Source organism: Chlorocebus sabaeus, chromosome X (assembly GCF_047675955.1).
Source record: "Chlorocebus sabaeus isolate Y175 chromosome X, mChlSab1.0.hap1, whole genome shotgun sequence".
In the NCBI taxonomy this organism is placed as follows: Eukaryota; Metazoa; Chordata; class Mammalia; order Primates; family Cercopithecidae; genus Chlorocebus; species Chlorocebus sabaeus.
In genome coordinates, this window is record NC_132933.1 from 103426326 (window position 1) to 103450043 (window position 23718).

General features: G+C 48.8%; 1 protein-coding gene across 2 annotated transcripts; it reads right to left on the reverse strand.

Annotated features, from left to right (window-relative positions):
• Positions 1–5785: 5785 nt before the first annotated feature.
• Positions 5786–23702, reverse strand: PPP1R3F (protein phosphatase 1 regulatory subunit 3F). Of its 2 annotated transcripts, none has more exons than XM_007991707.3 (4): positions 22364–23702; positions 11786–11841; positions 11178–11257; positions 5786–7467 (listed from the first exon to the last, which is right to left on the reverse strand). In XM_007991707.3, the coding sequence occupies exons 1-4, from the start codon at positions 23362–23364 to the stop codon at positions 6214–6216; spliced, it is 2391 nt and encodes a 796-aa protein (XP_007989898.1). In that variant the 5' UTR covers positions 23365–23702; the 3' UTR covers positions 5786–6213. The 2 variants fall into 2 exon arrangements, with proteins under 2 accessions (XP_007989898.1, XP_007989897.1); XM_007991706.3 differs by having other exon boundaries at positions 11178–11260.
• Positions 23703–23718: the final 16 nt, after the last annotated feature.

Sequence of the window (23718 nt, forward strand, 5' to 3'; positions counted from 1 at the left end):
GCCGGGCGCGGTGGCTCAAGCCTGTAATCCCAGCACTTTGGGAGGCCGAGACGGGCGGATCACGAGGTCAGGAGATCAAGACCATCCTGGCTAACACGGTGAAACCCCGTCTCTACTAAAAATACAAAAAAAACTAGCCGGGCGAGGTGGCGGGCGCCTGTAGTCCCAGCTACTCGGGAGGCTGAGGCAGGAGAATGGCGTAAACCCGGGAGGCGGAGCTTGCAGTGAGCTGAGATCCGGCCACTGCAGTCCAGCCCGGGATACAGAGCAAGACTCCGTCTCAAAAAAAAAAAAAAAAAAAAAGTGTTCCTATTTCTCCACATCCTCTCCAGCACCTGTTGTTTCCTGATTTTTTTAATGATTGCCATTCTAACTGGTGTGAGATGGTATCTCATTGTGGTTTTGATTTGCATTTCTCTGATGGCGAGTGATGATGAGCATTTTTTCATGTGCCTGTTGGCTGTATGAATGTCTTCTTTTGAGAAGTGCCTGTTCATGTCCTTTGCCCACTTTTTGATGGGGTTGTTTTTTTCTTGTAAATTTGATTGAGTTCTTTATAGGTTCTGGATATTAGCCCTTTGTCAGATGAGTAGATTGCAAAAATTTTCTCCCATTCTGCAGGTTACCTGTTCACTCTGATGGTAGTTTCTTTTGCTGTGCAGAAGCTCTTTAGTTTAATTAGATCCCATTTGTCAATTTTAGCTTTTGTTGTCGTTGCTTTTGGTGTTTTAGACATGAAGTCCTTGCCCATACCTATGTCCTGAATGGTATTACCTAGGTTTTCTTCTAGGGTTTTTATGGTTTTAGGTCTAACATTTAAGTCTCTAATCCATCTTGAATTAATTTTCATATAAGGAGTAAGGAAAGGATCCAGTTTCAGCTTTCTACTTATGGCTAGCCAATTTTCCCAGCACCATTTATTAAATAGGGAATCCTTTCCCCATTTCTTGCTTTTGTCAGGTTTGTCAAAGCAGTGAATGTTTAAGACTGTCTTCTCTGAGGCTTTCCCTATCTTGGAGATAAGATGCCCCCTGCTGACAAAGGCAGGTATCGCTGTAGGGTGGCCGTCCATGGCTGCGCTGTTCCTGGAGACACCAAGACCTCACTGTGGGACCAGAGGCTTCAGTTAGGCTTCCCTGACTGAAAGGAAAAAGTCACTTTGACTTAGCAGGAAGCTCAGGTTTGGACTTGGTCTCACCCTGGACAAAAAACACTGAGGAGGGGAAGCAGAGGGGTTGTAGGATGCAGGTGGGTGACAGCAGGACTGAGGGCTGAGGACAGAGAGATGGGGCCACTGTGAAACTAAGATGCTGGCCCTAGTCACAAGGAGGAGGGAGAGGCAGACCAAGAAGTCCTCGGCAAAGGGCTGAACTCAGGGCCGATAAGAACATGGAAGGCCCTCACCTGTAAATGGGTGATAGAAGTAGAGTTTATCTAGTGACTGGCCACTAAAATTTTTAGAAAGAAAAGTAGGGCCAGGCGCAGTGGCTCATGCTTGTAATCCTAGCACTTTGGGAGGCTGAAGCAGATGGATCACCTGAGGTCAGGAGTTCGAGACTAGCCTGGCCAACATGGCGAAACCCCGTCTCTACTAAAAACACAAAAATTAGCAGAGCATGGTGGCGCATGCCTGCAATCCCAGCTACTCGGAAGGCTGAGGCAGGAGAATCTCTTGAACCCAGGGGGCCAAGGGTACAGTGAGCTGAGAATGCACCACTTCACTCCAGCCTGGGAGAAAGAGCGAGACTCCGTTAAGAAAAGAAAAGGAAACAAAACAAAACAAAACAAAACAAAGAAAAGAGAAAAGAGACAAGGAAAGAAAAGGAAAAGAAGAAAAGAAAGAAAGAAAGAAAGAAAGAAAGAAAGAAGGAAAGGAAAGGAAAGGAAAGGAAAGGAAAGGAAAGGAAAGGAAAGGAAAGGAAAGGAAAGGAAAGGAAAGGAAAGGAAAGGAAAGGAAAGGAAAAGAGGGAGGAAGGAAGGAAGAAAGAGAGAGGGAGAGAAAGAAAAGTAGGCTGGACGCAGTGGCTCATGCTTGTAATCCCAAAACTTTGGGAGGCTGAGGCAGGTGGATGGCTTGAGCTCAGGAGTTCGAGACCAGCCTGGGCAACATGGCAAAATCCTGTCTCTACTAAAAATACAAAAAGTAGCTGGGCATGGTGGCATGTGCCTATAGTCCCAGCTACTCGGGAGGCTGAGGTCAGAGGATCACTTGAACCCAGAGGTTGAGGCTGCAGTGAGCCGTGATTGTGCCACTGCACTCCAGCCTGGGTGACTGAATGAGACTGCATCTCAATTTTAAAAGACAGATGTACAAACTTATCAGTGTAATTCACCACATTAACAGATTAATGGGAGAGGGCAGGGTGGGAGCATAACAGTGATTGCAAGAGCTCCAGCCATCGGGGATGACAATGGGCGTGTCTTGCCCTGTGCCTGGCACTGCTCGGTGACTGAAGACTCATCTCACCTCTCCCTCACTTAACCCTGTGAGGAGGGAAAGTTATTACCCTGATGACAGATGAGCAAAGGGAGGCACAGAAGGCTGAAGTCACTTGCCCACCGTGTGACCCAGGGCAATTTAGTCCCAACCTGTGTCGCTCCAGCCCCTGCTCCTGTCCACCCTCCTACCCTGCCTTGACTACAAGACCTGTCTAACGTGGGCTCAGGAGGAGGGCAGTACACACGTTTTCCCCAAAGCCTGCACCTACCCTGCTTGGCAGGCATAAGCCCCCTTTATGAATGGGGAACGGAGGCTGGTGGAGGGCAGGTGACTTGCCCAAGGTCACACCACCAGGGCTTGGGGTTCCAGGCTTTTATGAGGCCCACCAGGCCCCAAAGTCCATATGTCCTGGGCTATTGTGGGTGTGAATGAGGCCTGAGGGGAGATGGACTCCATCATCTGAGGACAAAATGGGCAGGTCCTATCCATCCCGAGAGGCCCCGCTCTATGGCTGGTGTCGGGGGCAGACGATAGAGGATTCCCCACCAGGCGATCTCCACAAACAGAAGGCAAGACCCGGAGCCCAGGGATGGTTCTGCAGGAAGGAGGCCGCCTACACTGTGTGGTTCACACCAGGAGGCTGAAGTCTCTGCAAGCCTGTGCGCAGGAGTCTCAGACACTCACGCTACTCCCACTTCCCACTGCACTCTGCTTCACTTTTGAGGTCTGTGCATAAGTGTATAAAACCTAAATGTATGGGGCGGGGGGGTTGTTGTTTTTTTGAGACAAGAGTCTTGCTCTGTTGCCCAGACTGGAGCACAGTGGTGTGATCTCGGCCCACTGCAACCTTCACCTCCTGGGTTCAAGTGATTCTCCTGCCTCAGCCTCCCAAGTAGCTGGGATTATAGGCGCCCACCACCACGCCCGGCTAATTTTTATATTTTTAGTAGAGACAGGGTTTCCCCACGTTGGCCAGGCTGGTCTTGAACTCCTGACCTCAAGTGATCTGCCTGCCTCGGCCTCCCAATGTGCTGGGATGACAGGTGTGAGCCACTACACCTGGTCCATAAATCTGTTTTAATGACGATGAATAAATTGCAAATCCATGAACAGTCTTCCAGGTCAAGCAGTGAACCATTATTGACATCCCAGAAATCCTCCGGGCCCCTTCTCAGCCACATCCCTCTCTCTGCCAGAAGTGAACACTATCCTGACTCTGGTAATCAGCCCCTCGCTTTTCTTTACAATGTCACCACTTAGGTGGTAATTCATGAGTTCTGCCTGCTTGAGAACTTCGCATAAATGGATCAGTGTGGAAGCTTTTGTTTGGCTTTTTGTGATTCATCTGTATGCTTTTCTGCAGTTATGGATCTTCTATTCTCATTATACAATATTCCATTCTGTGAATACACCACAATTTATTTAGATGCTTATTGGCACACCTAGTTTTTCTTAATGTATTCCAGGTTTGAGCCCTTCATCAGTTATATATGATTCCATTATCTCCTCCCAATTTGTCACTTGTGTTTTCACTTTTTTTGTTTTGTTTTGCTTTTATTCATAGCAACCTACTACATAATGTTTTCACTCTCTTTGTGGTGTCTTTTGGTCAAAGGACATTCCTAATTTTAAAGTCACTGAATGTTTCATAATTTTCATTTATGGTTAATGTTTCTGTGTCATGATGGAAAACTTTGCTACCATGAGTATACGAAGGTATTTTGCCTTATTGTATTTTTTTTTTTTTTTTTTTTTTTTGAGATGGAGTCTCGATCTGTTGCCCAGGCTGCAGTGCAGTGGTGCCATCTCGGCTCACTGCAACCTCTGCCTCCTGAGTTCAAGCGATTGTCTCATCTCAGCCTCCCAAGCAGCTGGGACTACAGGTGGATGCCCAGCTAATTTTTGTATTTTTAATAGAGACGGGGTTTCACCATGTTGGCCAGGCTGGTCTCAAACTCCTGATCCGCCCACCTCGACCTCCCAAAGTGCTGGGATTACAAGAGTGAGCCACGGGGCCTGGCTCTGCCTTATTGTATTCTTAAAGCGCTTTGGTTTTGCCCTTCACATTTAGGCTTTAAGCCCACCTAGAATTATTTTTATTTGTGTTGTAAAGTAGGGATCCAAGTTCGTATTTTTCAATGCAGGTAACCAATTGTTGTATTTATTCAAAATCCAATCATTCCCCCACTGATCTAAGACACCTGCTTGGTCACCAGTTCTGTGTCTACACATGAGTGTGTCTCCACTGTTTCTGAGATCAATAGTCTTTTATTGGTCTACTTGTCTACTCTTGCAAAAATATCGTGCCATCTGAATATACCACAATAAGTATGTGTCCTGGCTAGTCTTGGCACTTCTACATAAATTTAAGAATGTGTCATGATCTGCACACAGGCAAAACTCTATTGGAATTGTGGTTGGATTTGCATTGAACCCACAAAGCAGTTTCAAGAGAACTGACAGCTTTGCACAGTGGCCAATGAAGAAGGAAAATGAGGAGAGTGTGGTGTCTTGGGAAACCAAGTGAAGAAAGGGTTGCAAGGTAGAGATGATCAACTATGTCAAATGCTACCAATATCCCAAATAAGATGACGTCTGAGACTTAACCGTGGCTATAACAATGTATCTTCAGCAGTTTTGCCGAAATGGTTGGGCAAAAAAGATCTGACTGGGGCTATTTCAGAAAGGCATCATAGAAGAACTGAAGAAAGCTTGTATAAATATTTCTTTCAATAAGTTTTGCTGTAAAGGGAAGTAAATAAATATGTGGTGTTTTATTTTGTTGAGCAGTTTTTTATTTGCATGCAATAAATATATATCTTTCTTTCAAACCTTCTGGGCTTCCTGTTTTTAGCAGAAATGTGATGTCTGTGGACAACAACTGTGCTACAAAGTACTACAGTACGTTAACTCCTCTTTTGTTTCTGAGGCCTTATCTCAGGGGCTAAGGGGTCTCCCTGCTGGTGTCAAAGGCTGTTTTTTCAGTAACCTCAAAACCTTGTGGCTGATTCACAACTGATGTTCCCACATCCACAGGAGACCACAGGTACCACTGCAACCATGTGACTGACACCAAACCCTCATGTGGCCGCCACTCTTCCTCCCTGGCTCCCACCACCACCATCCAAATACACACCTGTAGGGTCCCACAGGCAGAATGTGGAAAAGACAAAGAACCATATGGATTAGGACCACGAGGTGAGGAGACACAGATCTTCAAGGACAGACATGTTGAAGCAGCAGCAGGCGACCACGTCCCACCCCCAACTCCCCACTGTGATCCTCCCACAGAAAGTGACCACCCTGCACACTCATGCCCAAACAGGAGAACACTACACCGCAAGACACTGTTTCTCATAGAGCTCTATTGTGGCATATAATAATAGGTACTCTATATAAATTAAATTAAAAATAAAGCTCCAGCATGTTGCACAGGTTGGCTGTTAATAAATATATCTCTGGGTAATTGTGCCCCAAGACCAGCTCACGACCACTCTCCCTCGTCCAGAGAATTATACAAAAATAAATACAGGCTCAGGGGGTAGGGGGAGGACATGCCCAGTTCCACTCTAAAAGTTCCCCTCACTCACACCATCTACCCATCCCCTCGTCTCCACTGGGGTCACCACAGGGAGCCCTGTGTTAACTGGAGAGCTTGGGGATGGGAAGGCCTCTCTTTCAGTAGAGCATTCTCAGAAGCAAAGGACCCAGGTTCCCTCACTGCACAGGCCATGTATCCCATCTCAAGCCTCTGCTGATCCCACAAGCAGAGCCTACGAGAACCAAGCCAGAGAGAGGCACAGCGCAAGCACCAGGAGGGACACACCACTGTTCAGAGCCACAGGGACCACCACTAGCCCAGCCAGGACCCCCAGAGTCTGGGTCAAGGGCCCCCGGAGCTGAGGAGGCAGTGCACACACACATTCTGCAGGGGCTGCTAGGTTGGGAGACCTCTTTGGGGGTTCAAGGCTTGGGCCTGCATCCTTTTCATCCTGGGAGCTCACATGAGGCCTGGCTATGCTAGAGAGACAGACTTCGGCCCCCAAAGGACTGAGGGTGGGATTTTGCCCCTGCAGAAGGACGGGAGAGGCTGGCTTCTTGCCAGATATGGGATCAAAGCTGCCTGCCAACTCACTGGTGACCTCTATCTGGGCTTCTGTCCCAGCCTCCCCCAGGTACTCGGTCACCCCAGCTATCACCCTATTCATGTGCAAAGAGCTAGTGTCCTTGCCCATCCCTTTCTCAGGATCCCCAGTGAACTGACCCTCTGTACCCAGAACCACAGGGCCGTCACATCCTGAGCCCTCTGCCCATGGGAGCCACACATCTCCCATAGTGGCTACCACAGAACGGGCCTCGGAGAGGATTTCCGGAGGCGATTCCTTGGGGCTGTCCCCTTCTGGGCTGGAGGGTATGACAGAGAGCCCCTCTTCACCCTCCCCCTCATCATCAGGGTCTTCGGTGTCCTTGATGAGCTCCACGCCACGCCCCAGCCGGGCATAGTGCAGTGTGATCTCCTCAGCCAGGGCGCTGTTTAGGGCCCGCTCAGGGCCAGGCCACTTCAAGATCAGGTCGCGGTCCGTCAGTATGCCCAGGGGATGGCTGGGGGATATCCCTCCATCTGTGGAACCCTCCCCACCACCCCCTGCCCCACCCGCAGCCACAGCAGCCCGTAGGCGGCTCAGATGAGACAGGTAGAGCTGTTCCAGCTCCTGGTCAATGGTGTCCTCACCGAGCAGCTCCTCCGACCCACTCATGGCCTCCAGCCCCCCTCCATTCTCACTCGATACTCCCCATGTGGCCTCTGCCTGCTGCTGGCTGGGCTCCAGGAAAGGCCCGGTGGCCCCCTCGCTCGCATCGGGCCCTGAGGCCTGGTCTCTGGGGGAGCCACCCAGGCCACAGAGAGGGGAGGAGGGGGGAATCCTGATGGCCGGTGCCTGGAGGACTTCTGTAAAAGCCACAGGAGGACTGCTTCTGGGGACGTCACCTTCTTCTGCGGGGTTGCCAGTCATCGGAACATCAGAAACCTGGAGCCATGGCCGGGGCGAGGGGGCAGAGAAAAAGCAAGGGAATGAAGCAGAGGAGGGGATGGAACAAGCAGAGACAGTAAGAAGTGTGACAGCCCACAGCCAGCCCCACAGGGGTTTCTATATAAAAACACCTTAAAGTGCCCTCTGTCACTGTCTAGACTCCAAAGACTGTCATCTATGGTAAAATAACACAGTTAGATGCAGTAAAATGGGGCTTCTTGCAGATTATAAAGCTGAGGAATTCGGTGGGTGTGAATATTTGGTGAATGATAATCACTAAACACTGCTGGCTTACCTTCAAAACAGAGCCAGTTAAAATAACTTAAAAGTATAAGTAGCCAGGCACAGTGGCTCTCATCTGTAATCCAAGCACTTTAGGCAGCCAAGGGGGGCAGATCACATGAAGCTAGGAGTTCGAGACCAGCCTGGCCAATATGGTGAAACCCCCTCTCTACCAAAAATATAAAAATTTAGCTGGGCATGGTGTTGCGCACCTGTAATCCCAGCTACTCAAGAGGCTGAGGCAGGAGAATCACTTGAACCCAGAAGGCAGAGGTTGCAGTGAGCCAAGACTGTGCCACTGCACTCCAGCCCGGGCAACAGACAGAGACTCTGTCTCAAAAAAAAAAAAAAAAGAGTGTAAGTGGATTGTTTGTAACACAAAGGATAAATGCTTGAGGGGATGCATACCTCCTTCTCCATGATGTGATTATTACGCATTGCATACCTGTATCGAAACACCTCCATAAACATATACACTATGTCCCCTCAAAAATTAAAAATTTATACATTTTTAAAAATGAAAATGCAAAAACAATTCCCAAAACACAGTCGGGATGTCCATATGAACCCATGATATATCATCTTCTCTTTTAAAAAAAATTATTTCCTAGCTCCATCTTTTGAAAAGGCCTAGAAACAATGACCAATCTAGTAGCAGCAAGAATGCTGAGCCCCCAAATCTTGGCCTTTGAATGCCACTCTCCACTGAAAGGAACCAGTGCTCCTTAAAGAAATAGCTGCTTCTGGCCAGGTGTGGTAGCTCACGCCTGTAATCCTAGCACTCTGGGAGGCCAAGGCGGGTGGATCACCAGGAAGGTAAGGAGTTCGAGACCAGCCTGACCAACATGGTGAAACCCTGTCTCTACTAAAAATACAAAATTCAGCCGGGTGTGGTGGCATATGCCTGTAATCCCAGCTACTCAAGAGGCTGAGACAGGAGAATCGCTTGAACCCAGAAGGCAGAGGTTGCAGTGAGCTGAGATTGTGCCACCGCACTCCAGCCTGGGAAACAGAGAAAAACTCTGACTCAAAAAAAAAGAAAGAAAAAGAAAGAAAGAGAAAGAAAAGAAAGAAAAAGAAAGTAAAAGAAAGAAATAAAGAGAGAGAGAAAGGAAAGGAAAGAAAGGCAAGAAAATAAAGAAAAAGAAAAAGAAAAGAAAGAAAAGAAAAGAAAAGCAAGAAAGAAATGGCTGTTTCCAGGCTTGGGGCAGGGAGAGTACAGGATGAGCCTAGCACATATTGTCATGGAAGATGTGAGAAAGGCTCACAGAATGATGAGGATGTGTCAAAAGGACAGAGGAGCCCATCTCAATAAGCTCCTACTAGCCAGGGGTAGTTCATTTTAAGCATCAAAAAAACACACAAATAAGTGCAATGGATTAAAACTCATCAAATACGTTTAGAATTCATGAGTTCATAATGACACAAAACCAAAAATCCTTTTATTGGTCACCTTTGGAGTAGTACTTCTCTGAAAACTGGTAAATAAAATGGAAAAAATTAAATATTTACACTGCTTTTTCTGCACAAACTATATCTCAAAGTAGCCAAATAGCTGGTGTGGGACAGTTTTTCTTTAAAGAAGAATTCTAGCTAATAAAGGAAGTGGGAATAGTAGAATTAAATAGAGTTAATTCTAGTTAATTTAATAAAAGATTAAATACATTCATTTAATACAATTAATTTGATAAATTAAATTTAATAAGATTACATTAATAGAATTAATAAATTAATAAAAATGGAGTAAGAAACGTATTTCCACCTGGATGTAATCAGCCAGACCCAGACTGGAAAATTCTACAGGACAAGCAAAGTTTCTTCAACCAACAAATTGCAAAGAAACAAAGTGGGGGAGATTTTTAAAATCTAAAGAGACACATCAATCAAATGCAACATGTCAACCTTGTTTGGATCCTAAAACACTTATGAGAGAAGGAAACTTGAACACTGACCAAATACTTGATGATACTAAGGAATTACCGTCTATTTTCTGAGGTGTGATGATAGTATTACGGGGTTAAGAATTCTTAATTTTCTGGCCAGACGTGATGGCTCACACCTGTAATCCCAGCACTTTGGGAGGTCAAGGCAATGGATCCTGTCTCTACTAAAAATACAAAAATTAGCCGGATGTGCTCGCTTGAACCCAGAAGGCAGAGGTTGCAGTAAGCCGAGATCACGCCACTGCACTCCAGCCTAGGTGACAGAGTGAGACTCTGTCTCAAAAAAAAAAAAAAAAGAAAGAAAGAAAGAAAAAGAGTTCTTAATTTTCTGAGATACAAAAAGAAGTATTTATGGATGGGATGATGTCTGAATGTTTTCCAAAATAATTCCAGAGGGAATGGGAGGGAGGAGACGGGGTATAGATAAAATAAGAATGGACATGTGTTGATATTTACTGAAGCTGAGGGATGGTGTATGTAGGTTCGTTATACTATTTTACTTTTATATATGTTTGAAACTTTTTGTAATTAAAAAGTTCACACACACACATACACACACACACACACACACACACACACACCTCCAAAATGTCTCTACCTCCCCTACCTACCATCATACTCGCCTGGGCCACTGCAGTGGCCTCCCCTTCACAGGTCGCCAGTATCTACCCTTGCTCTGACAGTCTATTTTCCAAGCAGCAGCCAGAGGGAGGCTGTTAAATCCTAAATCAGATCACGTCCCTCCTCCGTCCACAATGCTCTTGCAGCTCCCCCTCACTCGGAGTAAAAGCCAAAGTCCTCACCATGGCCTGTGAGGTGCCACCCAATCTGCCCTCAGCCACCTCTCTGCCCTCACCCCGCACCACTCTCCCCCTCCCTCGTTCTGCCCCCACTGCACTGGCTTCTACACTGTCCCTCACACACGTTAGTCATGGCCTCACCTCAGGAACTTCACACTCGCCTGGGATGTTCTTCCCTTAGTTATCCACGTGGCTCACTCTCTCACCTTCCTCAGATCTTCGCTCAGATCTCACTAATCACTAAAGCCTTCCCAGGCCACCCAATCTAAAGTTGCAACCCCCCGACCCAACAACACACACACACAGTCTCTCACCCACTCCCTGTTCCTTTATATTTTTCCTTATCACTCATCATCACCTAAAGTACCATACATTCTATTATTTTATCATGTCTCACCCTACTAACACATAAGCCCCCTCGAAGAGCATTTTTCACGTCTGTAACAGTGCTTGGCACAGAGCAAGCACTCCATAAATTTTTGCTAAATTAACAAATGACATTTCTACAAGCCCAGGTGAGTAACTGCATTCTCCCCCTCCCCCATCGGGTTCTGAGTTTTGTGCCCTCCCTCTAACCCAGAGAGGACCCAGAACTAGTGGGCCCCACCACCCAGCCCAGCAATAGTCACACTGTGAGCCTCCTATTGGGCTGTCCACTCCAAGGCTGCAAGGACCCACTTACCTGAAGTGTCATCTGGGGCCACGGACGGAGAGGGGTGGGGGCCACCAATGGACCCACTGACTCCTGGACATCAGGATGTTCTGCTAGAGGGAAGAGAAAGGCAGCATTGGGCAAGACAGGCATATAAGTAGGTATGGTTTTGTTAAGAAAATCTGCCATCCTAGCCAACCAGCAGTTTTGCCTCTGAAGCTTTCTGTGACAATCTAAAGCAGAGGGTGCACCTTCATTTTTTTTTTTGAGATAGAGTCTTGCTGTGTCACCAAGGCTGGGGTGCAGTGGCACAATCATGACTCACTGCAGCGTCAACCTCCTGGGCTCAAATGATCCTCCCACCTCAGCCTCCCCAGTAGCAGGGACTACGGGTGCATGCCAGCATGCCCGTCTTGTTTTTTCTTTTTTTTTTTAAGAGATGAGGTCTCACTATGTTGCCCAGGCTCCTCTTGAACTCCTGGCCTCAAGCAATCCTCCTGCCTCAGCCTCCCAAAGTGCTGTGATTACAGGCATGAGCCACTGAGCCCAGCCTTTTTCATTTTTATAGAAAGAAAAACAGTAGGAAGAAAGACATGGTAAATACAAGCTAAAACTTCTGAAGCTGGCCAATTGCTTACCCACGGCAGGGGTGTTATCATCCATGTTCTTCGTCTTCAGTTCCTCCTCAGCAGGCCTGCGGGGCAGAAGAGAGTACATGGATCTAATACCCTGAGAGGTCACTTCTGCCACCCACTGGCACCTTCTGAGCCTCTGTGCTAGCCCACCTTCACCTGACAGCTGCTGGTTTCTCTTCTGCTGCCTTTGGTTATCCCTCATCCTAAAAGTCCTACAGCCTCCTTATAGAAAATTCACAAAATACAGAAAAGTCTAAAGAAGCAAGAAAAACAATCACACATCAGCCAGAGACAACTACTGTTACCATTCTGGAAAATTTCCTTCCAGATATTCTATGAAATCATTTAGATTCTACAGATATAATTTCACAGCTAGCTTTGTCCATTTAACAGTAAGAAACATCATTATATACTTTTGCAAACATTTCAAATGGCTGCTTAGTACTCATATCATACCATCCCCTTCCTACTGAGCAGATAGGTTCTTTCATTTAGAGGTCGCAAAGCAAACCAGCAAACAGCATTGGGCATAGTTTTATCGACACTTGTATCATTTCTTTAGGATATATTCCTGGCTGTGGAAAGAGAAAAGATAGAAGAACCCATCTTTTTGGCTGGGCGTGGTGGCTTACACCTGTAATTCCAGTACTTTGGGAGGCCAAGGCAGGCAGATCACTTGAGGTTAGGAGTTCAAGGAGTTCAAGACCAGCCTGGCCAACATGATGAAACCCTGTCTCTACCAAAAATACAAAAAATTAGCCACGCATGGCGGTGCACACCCATAGTCCCAACTACTTGGGAGGCCAAGGCAGGAGAATCGTTTGAACCTGGGAGGCGGAGGTTGCAGCGAGCCAAGATCGCGCCATTGCACTCCAGCCTGGGGGACAAGAGTGAAACTCAGTCTCAAAAATCAAACAAACAAAAAAGGCCAGGCGCAGTGGCTCACATCTGTAATCCCAGCACTTTGAGAGGCCGAGGCAGGTGGACCACCTGAGGTCAGGAGTTCCAGACCAGCCTGACCAACATGGTGAAACTCCGTCTCTACTAAAAATATAAAAATTAGCTGGGCGTGGTGGTGGGCACCTGTAATCCCAACTACTTGGGAGGCTGAGGCAGGAGAATCGCTTGAACCTGAGAGGCGGAGAGTGCAGTGAACTGAGATCGCACCACTGCACTCCAGCCTGGACAACAGAGTGAGAGATCATCTCACAAAAATAAATAAATAAAAAATAAATAAATAAAAACCTTTTCTAAGGGCAGGCGGACAAGATTGTGAGGCAGAGGAATGCAAATGGAGACTGGGAGGGAAGTCACAGAGGCCTGGGTCCCTATGCTAACCCTCCCATCCCCATATCAGCCTGGCAGGTCACTCCACCTCCTCACTCATAAAACATAAAACAGAGCCGCGGGGAGTCAGGATGTGCACTAAGCACAAGGCAGTCAAGAGGAATGAGAACGGACAGGTAGAAATCAGGGCCTGACACACAGCAGGGATTGAATCAACTGTAGATATTTATGGGTCTTCTTCCTCCTTCGCGAGGCCAGTCAGATCCCTGAGTGGCATAAGCCAAGTAAATTTCAGGTGGGTCCTCCCAGGGGTGGGATCTCATCATGGAGAAGTCACTGTTCTTATTCTGAAAATGAGTATCAAGTGTCTACAGATTAAGGCAAATGAGGGAAGCATTGACTAAAACATGTTCAGAGACCTGAGAGGAGCTGGGGCGACTGCCTACACCTTTTTCTTCCTAAGAGGCAATGTGATGTTCTTGATACTTCTGGCAATGGATGAAACTTTTTTTTTTTTTTTTTGAGATGGAGTCTCGTTCTGTCGCCAGGCTGGAGTGCAATGGCGTGATCTCAGCTCACTGCAACCTCCGCCTCCCAGGTTCAAGTGATTCTCCTACCTCAGCCTCTCAAGTAGCTGGGATTACAGGTACCCACCATCACAGCCAGCTAATTTTTATATTTTTAATAGAGACGGGGTTTCACCATGTTGGCCAGGCTGGTCTCAAACTCCTGACCTCAGGTGATCCACCGTCCTCGGCCTCCCAATGTGCTGGGATTACAGGCACGAGCCACCCCGCCTGGCCTGGTTGAAACTTTTTGAAAACCCATAACCAATTACCTTCATAGAAACAGAGTATCACCATCTGACCCCTACATAGTACCTACTATGGAATTACACACTGTTTTAAGTGTTTCACATTTTTTTTAAATAAGTTTTTGGGGTTTCTTGGCTTTTGTTTTTGTTTTTTCTTAGAGATGGGGTCTTGCTATGTTGACCAGGCTGGTCCTGAACTCCTGGACTCAAGCGATCCTCCCATCTCAGCCTCCCAAAGTCCTAGGACTACAGGCATGAGCCACGGCGCCTGGGCAACATGTGTTAATTCAATCCTCACAACCACCCTATGAGACAGGTACTTGTAATCCTCTGAAGCAGGCAGCACTATTGTCTCCATTTTACAGAGGATAAAACAGAGGCTGAGTAAATGGCTCAAGGTCATACACTTCACATCACAACCCAAGCCTTCTGGCTCTTACCCAGTCAGCTGCTGCTTCTTGGATGAGGGAGAGGGTCTTACCCAACCCATCTCCATCCTTTCTAGAAGTAGACAGAGGGAGGCATCAATACCAGACAAGATCCCTCCCTCCTCCTTCATGCAGGCTTTTCTTCAGACCTGCCTTTGCCCACATTCCCCGTTTCCCTACCTCCATGGGCCTGGGACGTGTGTGGCTAGGAGGCCACTAGACACAGAGTGGCTGCAAGAACTGCTTTCTATAAATACCCTCAGGGAGGACGCTTTAACCATATCTATGGATCTAGAGTCTAGAACTCACAAATCCCACCAGAGGTACTTGAATCAGAATACTACAGGGTCTAGGGTGGGTGACTCTGGGAGCCCAGGTGCCACCCCCCACACATCACAGATGAGAAAGAGAGATTCAGAGCAAACCAGCTTGGTCCCACACCAATCCCCTCTGTGGTCCTAAAATCCAAGTCTTTGGACTTATGTCTCAACATGATTTCTGCCAGGCTGCACTGACTTACTTCTTTTTGCTGCCATAGTCTCTCACGACAGAAAACATCCTCCCCTTAGGATCTTCTAAACCAAGCCTCTTCAAGAAGGCCCACAGACAGACAGAAAGCCAGCACTCCCACCTGTGCGCAGTAGCAAGCAAGCCTTCTCCTCCATCTGGCCTAGTCTGGACATACATTACAAACAGGCTTCTAAAAGCCACTACAGAGTCATAGATGTGAGAGAGAAAAAGGAGAACACTCAGGAAGCAGCCAGCCAGCAGGAAAAGGACTCCACAATTCAGTTGGAGGAAGGAGAAGAGAAAGAAAAACACACAATCAATCCCTCAGCCCCCAGAGCACCCATTCCATGGCTGAGGAGGGCGAGAACATCCAAAAAGCAGGTCACGCCATTGAGCCAATCCCAAGATCCGCAACATCAACAGAAGCAAACAAGTCATTCTCCGAAGTCAGATATGAAAGCAGAAAGCACAAGCATGCATTGTTCACCTCCTCCACCATGGGCCCCTCTCATTGACATACCAAGGCATTTGAAAACCTTCACATCCATCCTTCAAAACAACACCCTTCCTTTTTACAAATGCAAAAACTAAAACTCAAGGAACTGCACCTCTACACTCACTGACTACATAACCACGCTGGTAACAAACATCCCAGGAGGGCTCCACTTTGAAGAGAGTTTGATATTGTGGGCTTAAAAAGAAACAAGTATCTTTGAACTGTCTTTCACAGTAAAAACTCAAGGGCAGCTATGACTTCAATCAACATGAGGATAGTAAGAGAAATCAAGTACAAATGTATATTGACTCACTGATTGGTAACAGAGAAGAGGGGTTCTTAGAAAAATGGGGAGGGAGAAGATTAAGAACAAAACTGTACCTGCAGTATGCCTGCTCGTTTTCAAGAAGGAAACCTGTTCTTTTGGCACCAGCCCCACAAGTACCACGTGGCATCCCCTCAAGGGCAGTGAGCCATAAAGGCCAGGGCATACAGATCTGGGAAATCCTGGACATGCATCATTTGGGTGCTAGTGAGCACTAGTCAAGCTGGTGTCGCCTAAAAGGGGCCATTTCAGGCCTGCACACCAGTCTCCTGGGCGTACGAATTCCTCCAGCTATCAGGAAACAATGGCTGCCAAGCTGATAGTCCCCGAGGAGACCAGAGGGTGAGGATTTGGAAAGAGATGGTGTTGGCCCCAGCCTAGGCCAGCCGAGAAAGAACAGAAAGGTGAATCGCCAGTCACAGAGTGAGCAAGCAGGTGAGGGCTGACAAGCCCTGTGGAGAAAAGCAAAGCAGACTTTCAGAGCAGTCACAGACTGCCATTGCCACCACCACCCAAGTCCTCTGGAGCAACCCCAGCATTCATGTTTTCAAAGAATTTTGCCAGCCCAAAGTGGGTCAGGCGCTGAAACCCAAAGGGAAAGTCAGCAGACCCCGGCTCCCATGTAGTCAACCTGAAGATAACGCTGACTTTCCGGGGGGACGAGTGGCTTCAGAAACCTGCCGCACGATACTCAGAATTACAGTTACCCTGAGCCATCTGCTTTCTGAAAAGAACAGGGCTTGAAGGTGGCTGTGAAAGCCACCAAGTTATGTGGGGCACTGCTTTGCCTTCCCCAACAAGTGTGTCAGCCTCAACTCTGGGACTTGCAGGCGATCCAGTGGGGTAGAGGGAGGAGAGCAGTTTCTCGTGCCATGAGCTTCTTCAACAGCCATGACTTCGGCCATGACCCATAGTAAGAAATCCATTCTACATCATAACCCAGCACATCCACACGTGTAAAGAGACATATAAATAACTGAAAAACAGTTGTTCTTTGAGTGAAACAATACTTACCTTTACTGCATGTGATAAAACACTGGCATTTCTTATGCTATTTCCTTCTTTTTAATGCTTGTTGAAACCCAGTAAATTGACTTCACAACTCTAAGGGTTAGGATCTGCAATTTTGAACAATCCCAGCTCTGCCACCTATCAGTTGTGTGACCCGGGGCAAGATACTTAACCTGTGCCTCAGTTACCTCATCTCTAAGGAGGGGATAATACCTACATCAGTAAGTTGTTCAGCAGATCAAAGAAATATTTGAAAAGTACCTATAAAGCACTTAACAGTAACCCCCTCCAAATTTCCATTGAGGGAAACTGAAGCTCTGAAAGGAAAGCAACTCGCCCAGTGTTGCCCTGCTGGTAAAATGCATCGCCCAACCTGGTACAGTAGCTAAGGGCTGGAGCTCTAGAGCAGGACCACACAGGCTTGGATCACAGCTCTGCTACTTTCTTAGCACGTGGCCTCAGGCCTATGTCCTTAACCATAATGCCCTACCAAGTTTTCTGTAGCATAAAAGAGGATCACGTTCACATTAATTCCTCACTCTACAGACAACTAAGATGCCCCCTGACTTGTCCCGTTCAACTCCGGTTATTCCGGTTTCCCTGAGGCTGCCAACTTGGATACCAGGTTGGATCCTCATCCCTTCAGTTATAGGTGCACTGAAAGACAGTGGGCCTTCCTGTGCATCAGCCCTGGTGACGGACCCTGGAGACACCATGGTGAGCAAACCCAACTAGGAAGCTTACAATTCAGTATGGAGGAAAGCATTAAAAAAAATACTCAAACTCATTCTTTCAACAAATATTTATTGAGCACCTGCTAAGTGCCAGGCACTGTGGCAGGCCTGCAGGAATACAGTGGTGAATGAAAGCAGACCATGTCCCTACCCCTCACGGAGCTTACAGTCTAGCAGGGCAGAGAGAGTCATCCAGCAACCCCCTAATAAAGGTCTAACTACAAACTGCAGTCAGTGCCTTTAGAAAAGGAAAGAATGCCCTAGAATAAGGGTCCCTGGCCCAAACTGCAGGGTCAGGCAGGGCTTAAGGATGCTGAAAAGCAAAATGAGCAAGTGGGGAGGTAGGGGAGTGAGAGACTGCTTGGGAACCCTGTGGGAGAGGTGATGAATGCAGTGCCCGACAAGGTGAGTTTGAGGAATTATTTGGGCCATCAGTCAAGTGGAGACGCCAAGTTTGGATACATGAAGCTAAGGGAAAAGCCAGGAGAAAGAGAAGGGCCAGAGAGTTAAGAGGAAAACCAGCAGAGTGTGGTCTCAAGGCAAGGGAAGACAAAGTGTTTCAAGTAGGAGTGGTCAACCACTTCAAGAGGAAAACCAAAAAACCACCTGCAGAATCTGGCAGATGCTGGGGGCTAACCCTTACATGGGGTGAGCAAGTGCAGAAGGCAAGTACAGGCAACTCTTTGCAGGGGTCAGCAGTGAAGGGGAGGGTGATGAGGTGTTGGCCAGAAGCAGGAGGGAGAGAAGGAGGGGTCAGCGGAGACACAAGGGATGCTGGCACCGGTAAAAGTCAACAGAGGATCAAGCGCGGGCAGCAGAAAACCTGCCAGGAGAGAAAAGGTGACTGATGATGTCAGATTCTAGAGCAAGTGGCAGAAACTGGGACTCAGAGCACAGGAGGGAGAAGTGGCCTGAGCAAGAAGGGACTCCTCCTCATCTGTAACACAGGGGAGTGAAATCAGCGTGCAGACTTGGGGGCCTCAAGTTATAGGGAGTTCCATTCTTATGGCTTCTGCTTTGTTTTTTGAAGCAGGAGAGAAAGTCTGAAGGTAAAGAACATTTGAAAGAGTCACTTGAGAGGAGAAACAAGAGTGGATCAGGAAAATATAGAACTGCCAGGCAGGGTGGCCGATGACCCTCTATTGGTGGCGATGCTCATCTGCTCTGCCACAGGACATTCTCTAACCAAGCTTAGCACCTGCTGGGCTGATGAGTGCTACGAAAAAGCTGGGGGCCTAAGGATGCTGGGGTAGACAGCTCCCCTGGGGAAGTCCTCTTAGAACTGAGGGATCAACACTGGAGGAGAATGCAAGGGGTACGGAATAAAAGTTCCTGGTGAAGGAAACAGCAGGGGCAAAGGCCCTGCAGCAGAAAGGAGCGAGGCCCTTTGGAGTAACAGAAAGACCACGGTGACAGGAGCTCAGAAAGAGCACTGGTGTAAGACTAGAAGCCAGTGGAGGCCAGATTGGGGGATGGGACAGGAGGGTGCTTGAAGACCATGGTGAGACTTTCTTGCTCTTTACTTTTAAGAGGAATAGGACGCTTCCAAAGGGTAGTGTCAAGTGCCAAGGAAGATCAGGAGGGCTTTTCCCCACACCAGCCCTAGGACTTTGGACTTTGGGAGCCTCAGTTTGCTCATCCAGGAAAGAGAAATTTAAAACCCTCTACTTCACAGGGAATGTTGTCAGAATTAAACCAGACCTTGCATGAAAATACAGTACTCAGTGAAGTGCCTGGCCAAGAGCAGGGGCTCAGCCAGGTCTCATAAAACAAATCCTCTATACCGCATCCCACAAGCCCTGTGACATCTTAGGACCACTCTGCATCTCTTTCCCTGCTGGAACCTAGCACTGTGCCCAGCACACAGTAGGCCCTCAATAAATGCTTGTTGATTAATCATCTCTAAGCTTTAGAGTTATCAAATGCCTGGTCCAGCAACCCAGGGAAAACAGAAAGCAGTCATTTGGGTTTCTGAACTATATCCTGATGGCTACCACGGACTTCTCCCATGCCCTCACCTGATGTGGCTGTGCTCAGTGCACAGTGGGCCTGCAGCCAACATTTCCTAAACAGGAAGCCCTCTATGATAGGGCTCCCACAGGTAAGGGATATACCCTGAGATCCTCCACCATTTCCCAAGAGGGCTAGGTCGCAAAGGGTGGCTAGTCTTCAGCAGCGCTGCAAGTCACTGGCAGCACACAGGTTCTAAAACAATAATATGTTGAAATGTACTCGCCAAGAAAGCCACCGACCTACAAAAAAACCCTTATCGCTGATCTTGCAATGAGCACCAACCTCCCCTTTGCAAGAGCTGAGATCGAAAGATAAAGAAGCTATCAAAAAGCCATCTGCCCACTTAAAATAATATCACAAGTCATGTTAGGAACCACAGACCTGGGGCCAGATACCAAAACAATTGTCTGAACAGGCTGCTTCAATTTCTCCTTAAAACCACCCATGTATGTTAAAAGAAAAACACCCTCTCCACCCACCTTGGCCCTGCAAGGTTTTGATTTCTCTGTTCTCTGTCTTTCACACTCTTTAAAATGACCAAACTCCTTTACCCAAACTGTCGCATCTTACAGACAGGGTTCCCATGACAGCCGGCGGGGATGACAGCTTGGGAAAGTGATAGAAATGAAGGTGGCTCTGGGGCACTGGACCTGCTCAGTATCTTCATCCGGGTGGTGGTTACACAAGTGCATACATATGTACAAATCCGCTGGGCTATACATGGAATATCAGTATACTTTACGTAAGTATACCTCAATAAAGCAAAAAAAGGTAAAAGGAAAACATGACATGCTGGGAACACCAAGAGTGAAATCCAGAATTTGCCCTGAATCATGCCAGGCTTTCTAGAGGATCAGTTTTAAAAAAAAAAAAAAAAAAGAAAAAAAGAAAAAAGTAAATATACATCCCTAGCATTTCTTCCCTGGCCCTGTCACTCACTAAATGAGAGGCTTTGAGCAAGCTGGCTCACCTCTCTGAGCTACCTGTCTCCCCTCTACTAAATGGGGATAATCATAGCACCTACACAACACAGCATGCACAGCAGGCCTCATGGAGAGAATGGATCTGATGTTCATAGCACAGAAATCAGTAAATGCTGGCCAGTTATCTTTTGCAGCTACCACCATGCTTCAGTTACCTTGCCTATGTTTGCTGCATCCAATCCAACCATGCAAAGTGACTGTTATTCCCCTTAACAGAGGAGGAAACTGAGGCAAGGCCACACAGCTGATGGGCGGAGTCGAATTTAGGAGAGGAATCCAGGAAACTGTAGGTGTGGCTCCCTAAATACTGACACCAGCTAACATCTGTATACTACTTTAAGCCAGACTCAGTTCTGAGCATCTTTACTCATATCCCGTAAAGTAGGTGCTATAATTCTGCTTTACAGATAAGGTTCCTGAGGAACGGTGTAGTTAAATGTGTTGGCCAAGGTCACAAGGCCAGTAAGTGGCAGCGCCAGGATTTGAACCCAGGAAATCTATGCCAGAATCCACACTCTTAATGCTGTAAGAAAAAACATGCTGCCTGTCCCCTTTAAATGAAGTCTCAGATTATGGTGGGGCTCACAGGTGGGTGAGTGGGTGCTTGCCTGCCTGCTCAGTTACCCAGGAACATCTGCCCACCAGCCCGGAGTTAGACCTTTCTGAACTACTCACAGCCTAAGGCCTTACCAGAACCAGCAGAACCCACAAATGTCTCACTGCAGCCAGGGGCTTCTGACCGAGCATATACATACAAGGTCTAAAAAGCATTTTCCCATTTCCATTTCCAGTCCTCCCAGGAACAGGGAAATGTATGGATTTTAGGGAGAATCTAGTGATCCTGGGCCAGACCTAGGGTGACCGCAAAAAGAATCAGGCCCAGCTGCTGCCCTTAAAGAACTCATAGCTTGACAGAGGAAACCTAGGGAAATCTTCTACCAGGGCCCCCTGGGGTATAACTGATTATTTCTCCCTGTCCCTGAATGATCACAGGTAGTGTGGCAAAAAAACAAGGGACAAAAACTTCAAGTCCAGTACCCATCTGGTTCTGTCTCTCTGCCAAAGCCACTGCTTTATTGTGAGAGCACGGGCTCAGCCCCTCGCCTCCACAGGAGGACTCAAAGTAGATTACAGCATAAGAGTAGAGTGCACAGGCTTCAAGGTCAGACATGGGTGAACTGGAAGAGCCAGGTTGACACCACTGCCTCAACCAGTTTCTCCACCTCTGGAATCCTGGTTTCCTGCTCTGTCAGAAAGAGAATCTGCTCTATCCCCCACTGGCAAAGCCCTCAGTCCACACTACTATGTCACTGCAGTTCTCTCCACTCCCAGCACACTGCTGATCATTCACACCAACCTCATTTCCACCCCAGGACCTTTGCACTTGCTGTTTCCTCTACCTAAAACACCCTTGGTTCCATATATGCACATAACTGTTCTTCATCATTCAGGACTTAGTTTAAATGATAGTTTAAATGAAACGTCCTCAGAAAAATCCTCCCTATTCCTTCTTCTACAAACTCTACCCCACCTCCCCACCGTATCTGCATAACTCTTCTTTATCATCATTCGGGACTCACCTCCTCACAGGCCCTCCCTTTAACAGTATGTCTAATACAGTCATTCCCTCCCAATCTATCCCCTTACTCCCTTCAGCAGCTTTGTCCCTATTTATCCTATCTGCTTCCTCCCTTGTTTTTTCAAACTGTCTCCCATAGGAGCCTGTATGAATCCTTGAGGGCAGGGTAGATGTCTGTCTTGTTCAGGGCTTTACAGTGGAACTCAATAAATGAATGAATAAAACCCCAGTTAAAACAGTGCCTAGCACATGTTTGACCTCCATCACTCTTGGACTAACTGACTCAATGCACCCTCCTCCCTGTTCTGGAGAGCAGGCCTGAGGGGTTCCTGGGCCGGAATGTTTGTCCTCCATCCCAGACACAGCCCTGCGTTGGCGGAGGTGGCGCTGGCTGACATTACCTGCGCCTCACCGGCTTCATGCAGCTCTTCAGCTGCCTGGCCTCAGCCTCCACGGGACCCTGGCACTCGGGCTGTGGCTCCAGCTGCTGCAGCTGCTGCTGCTGGGGCAGCCCTTCCGCATCAGCGGGTGAGGGAGCGGGTGCGATCCGGAGCAGGACTGTGTAGTTGCGGCCGTGGTTGTTGGCCCAGAAAGTGCCCTCGGGGGTCTCATAGCGCACCACGAAGTCGAGGCGCGCCCCATCGCCCGCGCCCTCAGCAAAGGGCAGCTGGAAGGCAAAGCGGTCAGTGCGGCCGCCGTCGTCGGGCGAGGAGGCGGACGCCTGGCCGGGGCCCAGGCCGAGCCCCGGATCCAGGATGGGATCTCCTGCTCCTGTTCCTCCCGCTCCTGCCCACGGCGGGCTGCGCGGGACGTAGCGCGCTGGGTGGTCGCAGAAGGAAGCCCAGCCGTCGTGTGAGGCCCGCACGTGCACCGCCTTCTCGAAGGAGCGGTTCAGCACGCGTACCAACCCGCGCAGCACCGGCGGGCGGCCCCCCGGCACCCACACCCCGGCACCCCCGGGAACCGCTCCGGGAGGCGGCAGCAGCGCCTCCAGCTCCACCATGACGCGCCCCAAGCGCTCCAGACGGCCCGGCGCGGGCGGCAGCGAAAATGTGGGGACCAGGTAAAACCCCCCGTCAGCGGGGACAGGGCACAGCGGCGAGGGCTCGGGGCCAGCCTCCTCTTCCTCCTCCCCTTCATCCCCATCCTCGCCATCGTCGTCCTCGTCGGCCCCGCCGCCGCCGCCATCTTGCCCGGCCGCCGCCGCCATCTTGCCCGCCCCGGGCCCGCCCCACGGCCGGTAGCGGCGCAGCTGCGCCAGCGGCAGCCCCAGGGCCTCGTCGGCGAACAGCACCCTCCGCGGGGCCACCGCCGCCTCGACCGAGGTGCGGGGCTCACCCGCGGCCGGCGAGGGGGGCGCGGAATGCCGCAGCGGGGGCTCCACAGGGGCCGTTCGCGCCATATCGGCGGCGGCGGCGGCACCGACGGCACCGGCGGCGGGACCGGCGGGGGCAGGGCCTGAAGGGGCGGGCAGCCAATGGGAAGGCCAGCGCGGAGGGGTACGGCTCACGGAGGCGTAGGCGGTGAGATGAAGACAGGTATAGCAGAGGGCCAATGGGCAGCCATACGCGGATGACGTAGCAGCGAATTGAGAGCCGGAGAAGCACACAGCCAATGGGAATGCCCGGGAGTGGGCGGTGTAGGGGGCGGGATGATCGAGGAATCAATGGAGAGGCCGGAATGGGGGTGGTGCGGAATCCAGGATGAAGAAAGCAGAAGGAGACAGCTAATGCGGAAGTCTGAGCGAGAGCGACAT

What these genes read in the sequence shown, in the direction of transcription:
- PPP1R3F (XM_007991706.3), bottom strand. Translation starts at nt 23,364, where the DNA reads ATGGCGCGAACGGCCCCTGTGGAGCCCCCGCTGCGGCATTCCGCGCCC. An exon ending in ATGAAGCCGGTGAGGCGCAG is followed by an intron (nt 11,842 to 22,363) that starts GTAATGTCAGCC and finishes TCTGCCCCGCAG; the next exon opens with GCCTGCTGAGGAGGAACTGA. An exon ending in GGCCCCAGATGACACTTCAG is followed by an intron (nt 7,468 to 11,177) that starts GTAAGTGGGTCC and finishes CCATGGCTCCAG; the next exon opens with GTTTCTGATGTTCCGATGAC.